We start from the raw sequence: 16,488 nt of genomic DNA, 5'->3' as shown, positions 1-16,488 counted from the left end.
ATTGGAGGGTCGGGGCTCAATGGCAGAGGAGCAGGAAGTGGAGGAGATGCAGTGGAGGGCATCGTCGATCACGTCTGGGGGGAAATTGCGGTCTTTGAACAAGGAGGCCATCTGGGTTGTACGGTATTGGAACTGGTCCTCCTGGGAGCAGATGCGGCGGAGATGAAGGAATTGGGAATATGGGATGGTGTTTTTACAGGGGGCAGGGTGGGAGGAGGTGTAGTCTAGGTAGCTGTGGGAGTTGGTCGGTTTATAGTAAATGTCCGTGTTGATTCGGTCGCCCGAGATAGAAATGGAAAGGTCTAGGAAGAGAAGGGAGGATTCTGAGATGGTCCAGGTGAATTTGAGGTCGGGATGGAAGGTATTGGTAAAGTGGATGAACTGTTCAACCTCCTCGTGGGAGCACGAGGCAGCGCCGATACAGTCATCGATGTATCGGAGGAAAAGGTGGGGGTGGGGCCAGTGTAACTGCGGAAGATGGACTGTTCCACATATTCTACGAAGAGGCAGGCATAGCTGGGGCCCATGCGGGTGCCCATGGCTACTCCTTTGGTTTGGAGGAAGTGGGAGGATTGGAAAGAGAAGTTGTTCAGGGTGAGGACCAGTTCAGTCAGTCGAAGGAGGGTGTCAGTGGAAGGGTACTGGTTGGTACGGCGGGAAAGGAAGAAGCGGAGGGCTTTGAGTCCTTCGTGATGGGGGATGGAGGAGTACAGGGACTAGATGTCCATGGTGAAGATGAGGCGTTGGGGATCGGGGAAGCGAAAATCATGGAGGAGGTGGAGGGCATGGGTGGTGTTCCGAACGTAGATGGGGAGTTCTTGGACTAAGGGGGACAGGACCGGGTCGAGGTATGCGGAGATGAGTTCGGTGGGGCAGGAGCAGGCTGAGACAATGGGTCGGCCGGGGCAGTCAGGTTTGTGGATTTTGGGCAGGAGGTAGAAACGGGCGGTGCGGGGTTGTGGGACTATGAGGTTGGAGGCAGTGGATGGGAGATCCCCTGAGGTGATGAGGTTATGGACGGTCTGGGTGGTGATGGGAGGTGGGGTCATGGTCAAGGGGGCAGTAGGAGGAGGTGTCCGCAAGCTGGCGTTTAGCCTCAGCGGTGTAACGGTCGGTGCGCCAACTACCGTGCCTCCCTTGTCTGCCAGTTTGATAGTGAGGTTGGGGTTGGAACGGAGGGAGTGGAGGGCTGCATGTTCCGAGGGTGAGAGGTTGGAGTGGGTGAGAGGGGTGGAGAAGTTGAGGCGGTTAATGTCGCAGCCCTTTGCAGATGTAGCAAGTACAAGAGATACTGGTAGCGGGTGTTTATGGGAATGGCTCATGGTAAGATGTGCTGGAAATTGGATGTGAGAGACTCCATCGAGCTGTGGAGATAATTAACGAGGTGAGTTTGGTAAGATATGCCAGAAAATACATTAGGCCTTGTGGCAAGAATCCATCCAAACAAACTATGAGACATGGACTTTGTCAAAAGGCTTAACATTTAGCCCAGTTTCAGTTGAGTTTATTTCTTCTTCCTGTTCTCCAATATGGTGAATCAACGAGCAAATCTTTTAAAAAAAAAGCAAAGCAAAATCTTCCCTATTGGTAGGTTCCATTCTCCATATCACAGCATCAGTAAAACCAATACCATTCTTCATTATTCAGCAACTTCCAGCACACACATGGAAGTCTATTCTATTTGATGCCACCCATACTCCACGATTGGAATATCTTTATTGATTAGATTAGATTAGATTACTTACAGTGTGGAAACAGGCCCTTCGGCCTAACAAGTCCACACCGCCCCGCCGAAGCGCAACCCACCCATACCCCTACATTTACCCCTTATCTAACACTACGGGCAATTTAGCATGGCCAATTCACCTGGCCTGCACATCTTTGGACTGTGGGAGGAAACCGGAGCACCCGGAGGAAACCCACACAGACACGGGGAGAACGTGCAAACTCCACCCAGTCAGTCGCCTGAGGCAGGAATTGAACCCAGGTCTCTGGCGCTGTGAGGCAGCAGTGCTAACCACTGTGCCACCGTGCTGCCCAAGCTTACTCTTACTCGAACTCCCTCAAATTTGAAGATTTCACATTACAGAACCATTGACTTTTTGCTAATTTCCCTGTTCAGTTAAAGTTGATTAGACACATTTTCATCTAGCTTTTCCAGTCTGACACCCATATCTTTGATTCTTCATTTCTGTTTCCCCAATTTGACACAGAATCAGATTTTGATTTGTTTGCTATTTCCTGTTGTTCTCCCAAACTTAACATCAGTTATTCATGCAATACTCCTTTTCCTACTATTTTAGAAAAAAGTATCAAAAGGTGTATTTTTGAAAATGTTCCTGTCCTGTTTATCTATTTCTATTCACTCTTTGAATAGCCTATACTGTACAGAGAGTTGTACAGATCTTCCTTTATCTTCATTCAACCTTCATATAATGTGTCTTTACAACTCGTTAAGACACACACCATCCACATTAATTTATTCCTTTCATTATCTTTTTTTAAACTACTTCATCTTCCATCAATTTCATCCATTAAATGTTTTCACAACTACAATCTTTGTGGTGGTGATAAAATTGGAAACTGTTGTACTCAACACACCTAGATATTAATGATGATCTGTCAATCAGAATGTCATCAATTTCATTTTTTAAAAATCTGGCTTCATTTCTTTCAAAAGCCCAACCAACCATCACCAGTGCACAACCATATCTCCACTTAACTCTTCCTATACCTTCATGATATTCTTAATCTTATCACTGCCAGTGACCCAAGGTCTGCCAGTTTCAGTGCTATAGCTTTCAACAAATTCAATTTCCTTTTATTCCCTTCCTGTTAACTGTGACCGTAATTTCCCGTCTTTTCCACTTCATATTTTTGAATGAGTTAAAAAATATATTTTCTGATAGCAAGTTACTCTCACTTGTATTCCCTTTCCATCACAACTTCTTTGCTTCCATTTTTGTTCTAATGGTGCTCCATGCACCAGTCCTGCTGTTGAATATTTTATATACTTTACTTGTCAGCTTCACTATACTGAAACCCAAATTGACTCCCAGATTTGAGCTCAAACATGGCTCCTTGCTTGAGTCAAAGTTGGAACCAAATCCATTTGGCATGGAGATATCAACTAGATTTAATTTGCATTTGTAATAATCTGGGGTTAGCATAGAGGCCTATGCTCACATGTAGCATGGCCCTCAGACATAATTCTCCCAAACATTCAGGAATTAAACCCAAACAAAGCTAGTGCTAGACGTACAATTACACTTCTGTTTGGGAAACATTCATTAAAACCAAATATTGTGAAAATAAGTTCTCAAAACTCTCCAGACTGTATTTTGTTCTGTACCAAATTTCCAGGGTCTTGCAACTATAGAATTCCTTCAAACCTCCATTTTTCTTAGATCCTGTCTTTAAAAAAGGATCCTGGTGTCACTGGATTGCTTCTTTACTTCTCCTCCTTTAAAGCTTGGCCTCATGATTTACATACTGCAGACGATAGATTTCTTTGTAAAACCAACAAAAGGAAGAGAGTATGTTATATTAGATTACCCCTTTACCCCCTCCCCTCGCACACCCCAAAAGAATTTCTAACTATGCTCTTAATCTTGATAAATATGATAGCAAGAAGCAGTCTAACACTGTACTGAAGTTCTCATCTGGTACCACACTGCTGTTCAAGTTAGGAATATGTGATGAACAAGGTGCAGATCCTTAATGACTTAGTCAAACATTGGAACACAAATTTTGAGTTAAATTGAAATGAGTTACATTACAAGATGCTTGCTGAACTTCAAAACAAAAGCATCTCTGAACTACAATAATTTTAAAAAGTGAACAAACAGGTATCAGTCACAGTTCTGTATATCTTGTGTATATTCTCTAGCATAAGCCAATGGTATTTGAATAAGATTTCTTAGCAAATTTCTTCATAAAAGTAATTGTTTTCCACTGCATCTGCAACAAGCAGCAGGATTCTTCACAAGCCAGCGGCAATTATTCCTAACTGAAGTGAAATGTTTTTACCCACTGCAGAAATAATAGAACCTGTTGCAAACCACAAAGATTCTGGTGGTGTCGTTGAAAACAAATGTTGGTTTTTGCAAAAGGTATGGCTTAACAGTCAAAGCCTTTTTGATTTCAATCTTGAAACAAATTTCAAAAGGATGCAAAATGAAGGTGTTCTTTCTCCACAGCACGCTCTAGTTTAACGTCACTACATATGCTTAAGGTGCCTAGTTTCTGACTTACGTTCCACTTCCTACAGAAAGTGCAATAGAAATGTTTATCATAAATAGAAAATACATTTTTTTTAAAACTCTTTCTTACTACTTCAACTGTTTATTTTTCTCTTTCAGGTATTCACCAAGTTGGGGCACTTGTTGCGATCCACAGCTTTAGCTTTTGCTTCCTTGAGCTGTAAACAAACATTGAAAATATGAAACCAAAAGCAAATTACATTACAGACACTGGAAATCCAAAGTAAAACAAAAAATACTGGCAAACTCAAGAAGTCTGGCAGCTTCTAGGCAGAGAGAATTAGACTTATCATTTCAAATCTATGACTTGTCATCAAAACCAATGAATATTTGCAGTATTTTCTATTTTACTCTTAAAGTTATAAGTGTAAACAATTGCGATGCTCTCCAGCAACAAAATCTTGATCTGCTAAGATTTTAAAAAAGCCACAAAACAATAAACTTCAGTGTGGCATATTCACCAGAGCTCAGAACCTCTGATATAAGACATTCTTTTAAAATAAAGGAATAGTTTAAAAGGATATGTGTAAAGTTGCTTTCTGTGATCAACACAAAACATTATTTGTACTAGAACTGCACAAAAATAAAATAAATTATTTTACAGCACAGCAAAGTCTACTGAAAAAAATTCACAGAATGCATTTGAGGGAAACTCAGAACATATAATTTATTGGACAAAGTACCTCAAAAGTACATTCTATATGGATATAGTTTAATATCACAGTATACAAAGTTCTTTAACACTACCATAGCTCAACTGAATACCATAAAGAAATGACTTGCATCTGGAAACATTGAAATTACATCACTAAAACAAAGTGAATGCAGTTAAATAATAATTCTGCTGATGAATAGGATTCCACGTGATGATTTTACTTGGTATCATCTGACCATGTTATTTCATAATCCTTGTATACTGATTTCAGTTTTTCCACAGAGACGGCGTGATCTGCTTTCCCAAAACCCTAAGACAAACAAAACAGTAAGTTATCAATTATATTTAGTCTCGCTGTGCATTATAGCCTCACTCAATAAGTTCATCCATATTTCCTGTTCTTGATACGAAAATATAAATAAAGATGAGAGCAGTTAAGGACAGGATTAGGCACAGACTCCAAAGCCTCCACACTGTCTCTTGCACATTAGGGAGGACAAACATAAACTAGAGGCTTGCATTGTGGAACACTTCTGCTCAGTTTACTAGCACAACCTCAAACTTTAGGTTGCTTGCCATTTTAATTTACAATCTTGCTAACATCTTTGTCCCTGGCCTGCTGCACAGTCCCAGTGGAACCCAAAGCAAACTTGAGGAACAGCACCTCCTCATCTTAGAGAACACTTTACAGTCTTCTGGACTCAACATAGAGTTGAACAACTTTGGATCATGAACTCTGTCCTCCATTTTGATTCCTTGTCAAGTGCTAGTCCATTTCTTGTTTTCAGGTTTTTGCTTTAAGGCGCAGTTGTTCATTATTCTGCCATTATCATCAAATCTGGCCAATGCTTTTTTATTTACTACAAGCATTACTTTGCCTTTTATCAAGACATCTTTGTTATTTACGTTCTCCCATTCTCTACTTTATCCATCACATTTCACCTCCATTCCGTTCTGAAATTATACTCAACGTGAAATATGATGGCAGACCTGCCAGGAAGTTCCAGAATCAAAACAATTTGCGTTTATTGTTGCAATGCTGTTGGGTAACATTAGCATAGTGTTGGTGTGATTTCAGTGGGACAAGGGACAAAGAAACTCATCAAAAAACTCTTCAACTTCACCTCTGGTGGTTAACGATGACAGAGATGTGCATTTAAATGGCAGGCTTAGACTAAGAAACTTTCAAGCTACTTTACAGGGATATAATCAATTTCACAACTCTTCAGTAAAGCAAGGTCAGCACATGTATAAAGCTGGTAACAAGTCCCCCCTGACTGTTATTATCTTCTGCAGCACCAGAACAGCCATCCACTTCATAATTAAACAGCCAATCATGGTGATGCAACATACAAAATCTGGCTGCACAGACTACTGCAGTGAATTTGCCGTGGCCATAGATTAACATTGGCAAAACTGAAACCCGTTATTGGTAAAGCTTGACATTTACTTTAAATGTAGCCAATTCAATTCTTAAAATGAAAACTACATCATTTTGGTCATGCTTTGGGAGACAGAGGGGCACAAATGCAACAGAATGTTGGTAGGTTCAGAGTGCAGAGAATATGGTCAACTTTAAGTCACCCCAGATTACAGTTTTACCCATTACAGGCAACTCAAAATCACGTCCAGCAGAAGGAGCACACCACATCTAGCGATAAGAATACGTATAGGAAGAGAAAACAACAAAGAGTTAGGCAACATAACTCTTCAAATTTATACCACAGATAAAAGAGTTGAAAATGACGGTAACATTGTGCAGCTCAATTGGAAATAAATTACTACCCAATATATTCCAGAATATCTTTATTTATACAGCAAGAACAAGTTTTTTCCCCCAAAGAAAAGCAAGTTATTTACCACACTCAGGCATGTTAGTATCAGCTTTAGTTAACCAGGTAACATGCATACGTTTGCTCCGTTTGCTATCAATAAAATTATAATCACAAGCATAAACAAGCATATTGACAATTCTACAACCAATTAATGAACCAAGAAAAGTTTACCTCAAAAGATTCCAAATTCATAAAGACACCTCTACTCTGGTCTAGATTTAAAGCTGAGGTCCAGAAGTGAGGAAACATTGCACAGATCTATGGCAGTGCTAGTATTCACAATTAGCAACTGCACATAAACATTTTGTTACCTCTACCAGGAAAAAATTGCAGCAACTCTTAGCATCACTACTATATTATTTTGAGAGCAGATCCATGGAAGATACAGTACTTGGAAATGTTAAACCCTTTTTAAAAGATTACTGGAAAAAGTCAACACCTCTGGCAATAGTCATACCAAACTCAAAACCGTGTAATCTGCTTTCAAATTCGACCTTCCAAAATGAATCACTTCACATTTTCCAGGTTGAATTCTATCTGTCACTTATCAGCCCAGCTCTGTAACCTATCAATGTCCCGTTGCAACCTGCAACAGCCCTCTACACTATCCACAACTCCACCAACATTTGAGTCATCGGCAAACTTACTAACCCATCCTTCCACTTCCTTAACCAAGTCACTTATAAAAATCAAAAAAAGTAGAAGTTCCAGAACAGGTCCCTGCGGAACAACACTGGTCACTGAGCTCCAGACTGAATACTTTCCATCTACTACCACCTCTGTCTTCTATGGGCCAGCCAATTCTGTATCCTGACAGCCAAATTTGCCTGTATCCCATGCCTCCTTACATTCTGAATGAGCCTACCATGGAGAACATTATCAAATGTGTTGATACATCAAAATGTGTTGTATTTGTCAATCAAATCTCAATCTTTGGCCATCAGTGAGAAGACAGCAATGATTTAAAGTTGATCAATTAGTTTGTATTGAAGGGACACTCACAGGACCTGAAGAGATTCACAACATAACTTGTAAACAGACCTGCCACGAAAGCCTTGTTGTTGGGACAAGCACCTAACACAAGAAAATGAGCATCCTAACAAATTTCTTGAATCCTTGTCCACTATGCCATGCAGGTGGAGATTGTACATTACAGTACTTTCAGGAAAGAATTGTGGCAATCAGTGCTTTATCCAATATGGAAACATATAGTGAGCAAGTCGATATGCCAGCACATGTAAACACCAGCAATTATTAGAAGAAGTTGACTCAAGGAATGGTTGAAAGGCACCGAAGCAGAGTGATATTTGTTCAACTTATATCAGGGAATATGGCTTGAAACTGTGAAGCTGCACAACCAGATCTGAACATGCAGAATCTCATCATGATTCACATCAGTACGATCAAAAGCACCGAATTCCACAGTTAGTGAAGAATTCAAGTCCGATTCTCCAATTAATGAGCTGACCTCCACATTGAAGTGCAGGAGTTGAAACTGCACTGCTCCTCTGAGCTCATAGCCAGTACTGCGTCTCACATTCATGTCAATGTAACACAGACAATGAACTTAAGTAACCCCATAAAGAATATCATGGAAAGAGAGTACTTTTAAAGATGAAATAGCATTTTCACAATAGATTTCCTTTTGGAAGAAGTATGAGGCACGACTGGTTCAATGTAAGACCCAGTGTTTCACACCATTAAAAGGAAGATAAGTAGGGGGATGGCCTGCAGAAACCTGTCAAGCTGGCAGGTGTTTGAACACCATTCATATTGAAACCACGCAGCAAACCAGCACACAAACTCCCACCACTAAAGACAAACAGCTGGGCAGAACACAATTCAGTGCTATATGTCACACACAATACACCAACACAAGTGTACGGCATACCATGTACTTATCCATTGCTGAATCGAAAAGGAGCTGTACAAAAAGATGATAAAAGTTAATATTTGAAGAAAGTGGAAGTGGTGGTGGTCTTGGAATCATGGATTTGTAGAGATGGAACAGCTCCAGCTCTTTAAATTACTTTCTGACTCTTCCGACTTTGATCTCCAGGATTTGCAGTCCTCACTTTCTCTACACCAACTGTTCTTGTTAGCCCTCCTATTTTATCACATTTTTTATGTAAAAGCTATTTGCAAAACATAAACATAAAGAATGCAGGAAATGGCGATTGTTTCCCAAGGGTTTAAAGGAGAGCTACATCATCTGGGGCTATCTTAAGTGCAGCCTGAAATTCAAGAGGCACATTTCAGAAATATTTTGGTTGTAGCAGAAGCACCATGTACCGGAGGATTGCCTCACCTGGTGGCTAATGTAAACATAGTGTCATGAGCTGCTTCTAGAAGACCATATGATGAAGTAGAAATAGGCTACTCAGCCCATCAAGTATGCTCCGCTATTTAATGAAACCATGCCTGATCTGTGCATTTCCCACAAACCCCTGACTCCCTTACTGATTAGCATTAAATTTGTTCAAGTTGAAATAGACAATTACCCTGTCTCCATGGTTTTCTGCTATAAAGAATTCCACAGATTCGGTACTTTGTTATAGATGAAATTCCTCTTCATATTTGTTTTAAATTGGCAATACCTTACACCTAATTATGCCCTCTAATCGCAGACTCTCCCACAATAAAAACAAACTTTAAAATACCTAAAAAGCATACATGCTTCAATATTACCACTCATTTCTCTAAACTCCAATGTGTACAGGCCCAACCTATTCACATCTTTGCATAAGAAAATCCCTCCATACCTTGGTCCAACTAGTGAATAATATTAATATGTCCTTCTTTAGATAAGGGTACAAACAGTTCACAGTCTTCCAGGTGTGATCTAACTTGTGCCTTGCATCAAGACTTCACTATTTTTATACTCCAATCTTTTTGAATTAATGTTTATTTGCCTTCCCATGTACCAGCTCAACACCAGTTCCCCAATTCTTCTTCAGGAATTGGGGAAGAAGGGCTTATGCCCGAAACGTCGATTCTCCTGTTCCTTGGATGCTGCCTGACCTGCTGCGCTTTTCCAGCAACACATTTTCAGCTCTGATCTCCAGCATCTGCAGCCCTCACTTTCTCCCCAATTCTTCTTGCCAAAGTGCATAATCTCACGTCCCCACATTCCACCTGAAAGGTTTCTGTCCGCTCATGTAATGTATCTATGACCCTTGATAGACTCTTGAGCCATCCTCAACACTTACATTCCCAAATATTTTTGTGCCATCTGTGAACTTCCCTCATCTAAGTCAGTGATATATTGTGAATAATTGTGGCACTCAACCAGTTGGAGGTGCGATCATTAAAATATCCATTATCCAATTCTCTATTTGCTATTACTTAGCCAATCAGCTATCCATGGTGATATAGTACCCCTATAGCATGGGTTCTTCTCTTATTACATAGCGTTATGTGCAGTGTCTTTTCAAACACTTTTGAAAATCCACTGGTTCACCGTGTCAATCTTGCTTGTAACCTCCTCAAATAATTATGATGCACTTGTCAGATATGATTTTCCTTTTTGAAGCATGCTGACTTTGCTTGACTTTATTATAATAGCTTTGCTATCACATCGCCTGAGCACCAGCCATTTAGTGTGCTCCTCCTATCAAATAAAAAGACACAGAATATGGTCTGAAAAACAAGGCAGCTTAGGAGCTTCTGTGATTGCATGCATCCAGTAGGATTATTCCTTGCATATCAGCTGCATCGTTGAAATATTTACCCTCTGGCTGTAGCATACCTTGCAGCAGCTATGAAAAATATGGAAAGGGTTGAAGGACTGCATCAATTAATAGGGACTGCAAAAGTTACTCACTGAAGTAAATAAATATGAGCTGATAACCACTTTGCATAGGTAGCTACAGGATGCAAGGACTGGGTCCTGAGTTTTAACACATTTATGACATTCACAAACAATAGGAAGCTAGGTAAAGGTAGCAGAGTGTAAATTATTCATGACAGAGGGAGTTTTCGAAATACACCATTATTTTCAATGCTTAAATTACCTTTCATTGTGCCTTAGGAATTGCAGTAGGTAACTCACCGTGGAAACACCAAACACACGAATTTTTTTCTCCTTGCTGTTGTGATCAATTTTTCCACCACCTAGGCACTTGCACTCCAGCTCCAGCTTTTCCATTTCAGGAGCCAATTTTTCAAAAATATTATCTGCAGCAAGATGAGAGTGAGTTGCATCAGCTACCAAACCAACCTGCCTGTTTAATAGATTTAAATTGTCTAACCCAGGATACTCCCGGAACAAAGGTCACAAAGGAGTAATGTTAATGAGTCGTGTATCTCTCTTCACAGAATGACCAATCATTAAGTCTTAAATTTTGAAACATTCATGAACATCTTGGCTTAGAAATGTCATTGCATTGCCAGTGTGCAATGCAATGATTGGAGTAGAATAGTTACCACCTGAGTTCTTAAATCACAATTTCTATGGTATAGTTGATTTGCTTAACTTTCTTATTCCTATAACCTGTGTGCCACCAAACTCCGCAATCTCCCGTCCTCTCATTTTGATTTTCAATAATCTTGCTTACAAATCAGCTCTGCCTACCTTTTCTCCTGATAATTCGCACTTCCTTAACATTACATCTCTCAGAACACCAATCACCGAAGCTTGGTCCCTTCAATTTGAAATCAAAGTCAATCACTACCAACAGATAAGTCTAATATTGAACAAGAAATGGAATATGTAGTACAAACAGTATCTTTAAAGTAATTTACATAATCTATCATCCTTCTCAAAGTCAAAACAACAAAGCCTCTTCCCATATGTTACATCTCAACATCTTATGCAGTGAATGACTACCACTGTGTTGCTCAGATAGTTTTGGCTCTGCTGGGAAAGGCTTTTTTTGCTTGCAGCCAACGCCCAACCTTTCCAAGCTCTTATCATGTGCGAAACATGTGAACCTTCTCCAGTGTGCCTAATGGGGATCAAACAACAGTAAACAAGGGAGAATGGTACTTCAAGACAAAATGTTTCAGTGAACAGTTCTCTCAGAATCATAACACTAACATAAAAGGACCTACAGTGAAAAGTTAGTTGAATGTGACATTGAGGTCAGGCAGAGAGTGGGAACTGAATTGACAGGCACAATTCAAATGAGATAAACATATGAACTTGCAGTCTGACAAGTGCAGAACATGAAGAGCTCTACCATATCATCTCAATGAGTAACACTTCCAGCCAGTCACTTGTACAGTTGGTTCTGATAAAACGCAACAGTTCCAGTCTTATGTGATCTCGCGTTAAAAGAAAATCGTGCAGTAGCTGTCCTATTTAAACTAATGGAGCTGGAATCGTGTTATAGCCAATACAGGGTAAGGCAAGTTCGGGTTCTACAAGTAAGTCTAAATTCTTCAATTGCATTAAACCAATTCATGTTGAAGAAACAAGCGTTCTAGCAGAACCGACTGTATTAATAACTAGCGTTGCGCATTTAATCTAGATTATATATTAATGGAAGAATTCTTCATAAAACAGTTGAGCAATCCTGTGTGTTGTCAATCATTTAAAATTCACTGGTTAGCAGCCCCATTAAAACAGCAGACGTAGGAGTGACATACAAATCCATTTGATTGGGACCTTGTGGTGCAGTTGAAATGTCCTTACCTCTGGGCCAGGAGGACAGGGTTCAGATCAGATTTGCTCCAGAGATATGTCATAACATCTCTGAACAGATTAATCAGAAAATATCTAAAAATCTCATTGCATATTCATCTCATCACCAACTGAATTTTTCTAAATTTTTCACTCCTATCAATGTACAAATTCCTTAATTACTCCACATCGTATTCTCTCAGTATTCAAATGCCACTGCAACATACATCACCAATCAAGAGGAAACAAATCAACATGAAGGGCCAATAAGAAAAAGAAATTATATTTCACTTGTTAACTTTTAAACATTTTCAACACTTATCAACTGCTGTCGAGTTAGTTGCATGCGTACAGATGTGTGGCATTTAGCATTTTTCTTTTAATCACTTTCCTCATTTTCTGAACACTTTGGTGGTTCAGTGAGTGGGCAAGGATATGGCAAATAGAGTACAAAGTTGGTAAATGTGAGGTCATCCATTTTGGTCAGAATAACAGCAAAATGGACCTCTTATTTAAATGGTGAAAAATTGCAGCATGCTGCTGTGCAGAGGGATCTCGGTATACTTGTGAATGAATCATAGTTAGTTTGCAGGTGCAGCAGGCAATTAAGAAGGCAAATGGAACATTGTCCTCCACTGCTAGAGGGATGGAGTTTAAAAATAGAGAGGTTATGCTGCAGTTGTATAGGGTGCTGGTGAGGCCACACCTAGAGTACTGTAGACAATTTTGGTCTCCTTACTCGAACTGGATGAACTGGCACTGGAGGGGGTGCAGAGGACCTTCACTAGGTTGATTCAAGAGTTGACAGGGTTGTCTTACGTGGAGAGGTTGAGTAGACTGGGACTGTACTCACTGGAACTTAGAGGGGGAGTGGGGTGAATCTTACAGAAACATATAAAATTATGAAGGGAATAGATAGGATAGAAGCAGGGATGTTGTTTCCACTGGTGAGTGAAACTAGAACTAGGGGGCATAGCCTCAAAACAAGGGGGAGCAGATTTAGCACTGAGTTGAGGAGGAACTTCTTCACCCAAAGGGTTGTGAGTCTGTCGAATTCCTTACCCAGTGAAGCAGTTGAGGCTTCCTTGTTGAATGTTTTTAAGACAAAGATAGATTTTTGAATAGTCGAGGTCTTAAGGGTTATAGTGAACATGGAGGTAAGTGGAGCTGAGTCCATAAGAAGGTCAGCCATGATCTTAAGGGGTGGAGCAGGCTCGACTGACTAGATGACCTACTCCTGCTCCTGTTAATTCTGTTATGATCAAAACGTGGTACCCCATTTGCAAGCTATTAAAATAAGCTGATACCTTGCTACTGCATTAAGTGATAGAGTAACAGAAAGTTCATATACTTTGCTTCTGTCTACTCAGTGCCTCCTTTCGTGGATCTGTAATTCAACTGAGCAGAGAAAAAGAAAACTTTAAAACTGGGAAGTATCAGGGCAGACAGGAAGTGTTTGACAAGTTGAAAAGAATTTTGTGCGGCAATTGAGAAGTACAACAGATTCTCAAATTTGTCTTTTTTTGTAGAGCCAGTGAAAGTAGAAGTGATCTTAGTAAAGCACAAATGACTTGAGGGGTCACAACAGTATAAAGGGTGACTGGATGTTTCTCTCTGAGGAATCCCCAACAGTAACAGTTTCAAAATAAGAAGCATCCCACTTAATGCAGATATGAAGAGGAATGTTTCTCAGGTGGCTGTTAGTGTTTGGAATTCTCTTTTTCAGTGAGCAGTTGAGTCTGGATTACTGGCTGTATTCAGGGCTGGGTTAGACAGATTTTAAGTGGAAAGGGAGTCCAACCTTATGGAGTCAGGGAGGAAGATTCAGTCCTTTCTGCTACAACGCAATAATTCTGTTCTTATGTGACCTTGTGCTATAGAAAACTGCAAAAAAAAAAGGACTTATGGAAAAAATAAGGTTGTGGCAGACCACCAAAAACGTTACTCAAAATTAAAACATTCTTGCTGTTAAAGCTCTTCCAAAATTGAAGAACACTGTCCTTATTATGCCCTCAGTAGCTGCAATCAGCTTCTTAAATGTGCGCCTTAAATAATAAACTTTAAAAGCTACTATTACACCTTGGTCCATGGTTTGAAGGAGATAGGTTGTGGCTGGAGGTAGAACTAGCACTTTGATGTTTTCAGAAAGCTGAGCAATGGTGGGAGGATGGCTAGGCACATTATCCAGAATGAGGAAAGCCTCGAAAGCCATTCTTTTTCATGGAATAAAATCTAAAAACATCAACGATGAGGTCTGAAAAAACTTGTCCCGTCATCCAATCTTTTCTGCTTGACCTGAAGCGTACACCTAGAGTGGACTTAAGGTAACCTTTAGATGCTCGCGGATTGCCAGGGTGGTACACCAGCACAGGGGCTTAAAGCTTTAAGTCTCCACCAGCATTGGCACCAAACAGCACAGTCTGTTGGCATAAACAATAGCTCTGACTTAGGTAAAAACAATGACTGCAGATGCTGGAAACCAGATTCTGGGTTAGTGTTGCTGGAAGAGCACAGCAGGTCAGGCAGCATCTGAGGAGCAGTAAAATCGACGTTTCGGGCAAAAGCCCTTCATCAGGAATCCAGCACCACTAATCCAGTAACTCTAACTTGTTGACCTGACTTGACCTCCCTACAAGTGTGCAAACAGCTGGGTTTGTGGCTGCCAGGGTGAAACTCTACCCTCTGGCCTTGCACAGGATCCTGTGTAACTCTGTACATGGCTCAGACCCAGTGCACTCTGTACCAATGTTTAAAAATGGTTCAAAACTGGAATTATAGAGTGGGAAGCGAGAGGGCGGTGGATAGGGGCCAGGACCCAGACCTGGGCCTAGAGCCCAGCTGTACCCCCCCACCCCCCCAAGGCCCAGGCCCTGGCCCTGGCCCTAATCCCCCCCCGCCCCCCGGCGCGGACACTCACTGTGAAACTCCGCGGTCTTGGTGCCCCTGACGATGTCCTTGTGCTCCGAGCCGCCCCTCCGGCTCACCCTCACCAGGATGTATTTGAAAACCCCGTCGGGGTCGATCTGTACATCGGCCACCGCGCTCAGGCCGGCCATGTCTCTCCGCGGGCGGACACCGACACCGACACTCCGGGACAACAGCCGTGGCAGCGGCGACACAGCGCTGCGCCACAGGGACGCCAGGGCGGGGACCGGGGGTGGGGACTGTGTGGGTGTGAGGGGGTGTGTCTGTTTGGGGGTGGGGAGTGTGGGTGTGTCTGTTTGGGTGTGTGTGTGTGAGGGGGTGTGTCTGTTTGGGGGTGGGGAGTGTGGGTGTGTCTGTTTGGGTGTGTGTGTGTGAGGGGGTGTGTCTGTTTGGGGGTGGGGAGTGGGAGTGTGGGTGTGTGTGTGAGGGGGTGTGTCTGTTTGGGGGTGGGGAGTGGGAGTGTGGGTGTGAGGGGGTGTGTCTGTTTGGGGGTGGGGAGTGGGAGTGTGGGTGTGAGGGGGTGTGTCTGTTTGGGGGTGGGGAGTGGGAGTGTGGGTGTGAGGGGGTGTGTCTGTTTGGGGGTGAGGGGTGGGAGTGTGGGTGTGTCTGTTTGGGGATGAAGGGGTGTGGGTGTGTCTGTTTGGGGGTGGGGAGTGGGAGTGTGGGTGTGTCTAGGTGGATGTGAGGGTGTGTCTGTTTGGAGGTGGGGAGTGGGACCGTGGGTGTGTGTGTGTGAGGGGGGTGTCTGTTTGGAGGTGGGGAGTGGGACTGTGGGTGTGTGTGTGAGGGGGTGTGTCTGTCTGGGGGTGGGGAGTGGGACTGTGGGTGTGTGTGTGTGTGAGGGTGTGTGTCTGTTTGGGGGTGGGGAGTGGGAGTGTGGGTGTGTCTACGGGGATGTGAGGGTGTGTCTGTTTGGAGGTGGGGAGTGAGACCGTGGGTGTGTGTGTGTGAGGGGGGGTGTCTGTTTGGAGGTGGGGAGTGGGACTGTGGGTGTGTGTGTGAGGGGATGTGTCTGTCTGGGGGTGGGGAGTGGGACTGTGGGTGTGTGTGTGTGTGTGTGAGGGTGTGTGTCTGTTTGGGGGTGGGGAGTGGGAGTGTGGGTGTGTCTGGGTGGATGTGAGGGTGTGTCTAACTGGGGGTGGGGAGTGGGACTGTGGGTGTGTGTGTGAGGGGGTGTGTCTGTCTGGG

At 42.3% G+C, this 16,488-nt stretch overlaps 1 protein-coding gene across 2 annotated transcripts; it reads right to left on the bottom strand.

The window, feature by feature from the left end:
• Window positions 1-4,903: 4,903 nt before the first annotated feature.
• Window positions 4,904-15,557, bottom strand: LOC122554492 (si:dkey-51e6.1). Of its 2 annotated transcripts, none has more exons than XM_043699605.2 (3): window positions 15,293-15,557; window positions 10,766-10,928; window positions 4,904-5,227 (listed from the first exon to the last, which is right to left on the bottom strand). In XM_043699605.2, exons 1-3 carry the CDS (start codon window positions 15,429-15,431, stop codon window positions 5,185-5,187), a joined length of 345 nt encoding a protein of 114 aa, XP_043555540.1. In that variant the 5' UTR covers window positions 15,432-15,557; the 3' UTR covers window positions 4,904-5,184. The 2 variants fall into 2 exon arrangements, with proteins under 2 accessions (XP_043555540.1, XP_043555539.1); XM_043699604.2 differs by having other exon boundaries at window positions 10,804-10,928; window positions 15,293-15,546.
• Between the last annotated feature and the right edge of the window lie 931 nt (window positions 15,558-16,488).

This window comes from Chiloscyllium plagiosum, unplaced genomic scaffold (genome assembly GCF_037043375.1).
Source record: "Chiloscyllium plagiosum isolate Xiang-an unplaced genomic scaffold, Cpla_swu_hap1 HiC_scaffold_9, whole genome shotgun sequence".
NCBI lineage: Eukaryota > Metazoa > Chordata > Chondrichthyes > Orectolobiformes > Hemiscylliidae > Chiloscyllium > Chiloscyllium plagiosum.
Note: the sequence above shows the minus strand (reverse complement) of the source record. Positions and strands in the feature narration are given on the sequence as shown.

What these genes read in the sequence shown, in the direction of transcription:
- LOC122554492 (XM_043699604.2), bottom strand. Translation starts at nt 15,431, where the DNA reads ATGGCCGGCCTGAGCGCGGTGGCCGATGTACAGATCGACCCCGACGGG. An exon ending in CAAGACCGCGGAGTTTCACA is followed by an intron (nt 10,929 to 15,292) that starts GTGAGTGTCCGC and finishes ATCTTGCTGCAG; the next exon opens with ATAATATTTTTGAAAAATTG. An exon ending in GTGTGTTTGGTGTTTCCACG is followed by an intron (nt 5,228 to 10,803) that starts GTGAGTTACCTA and finishes TGTTTGTCTTAG; the next exon opens with GGTTTTGGGAAAGCAGATCA.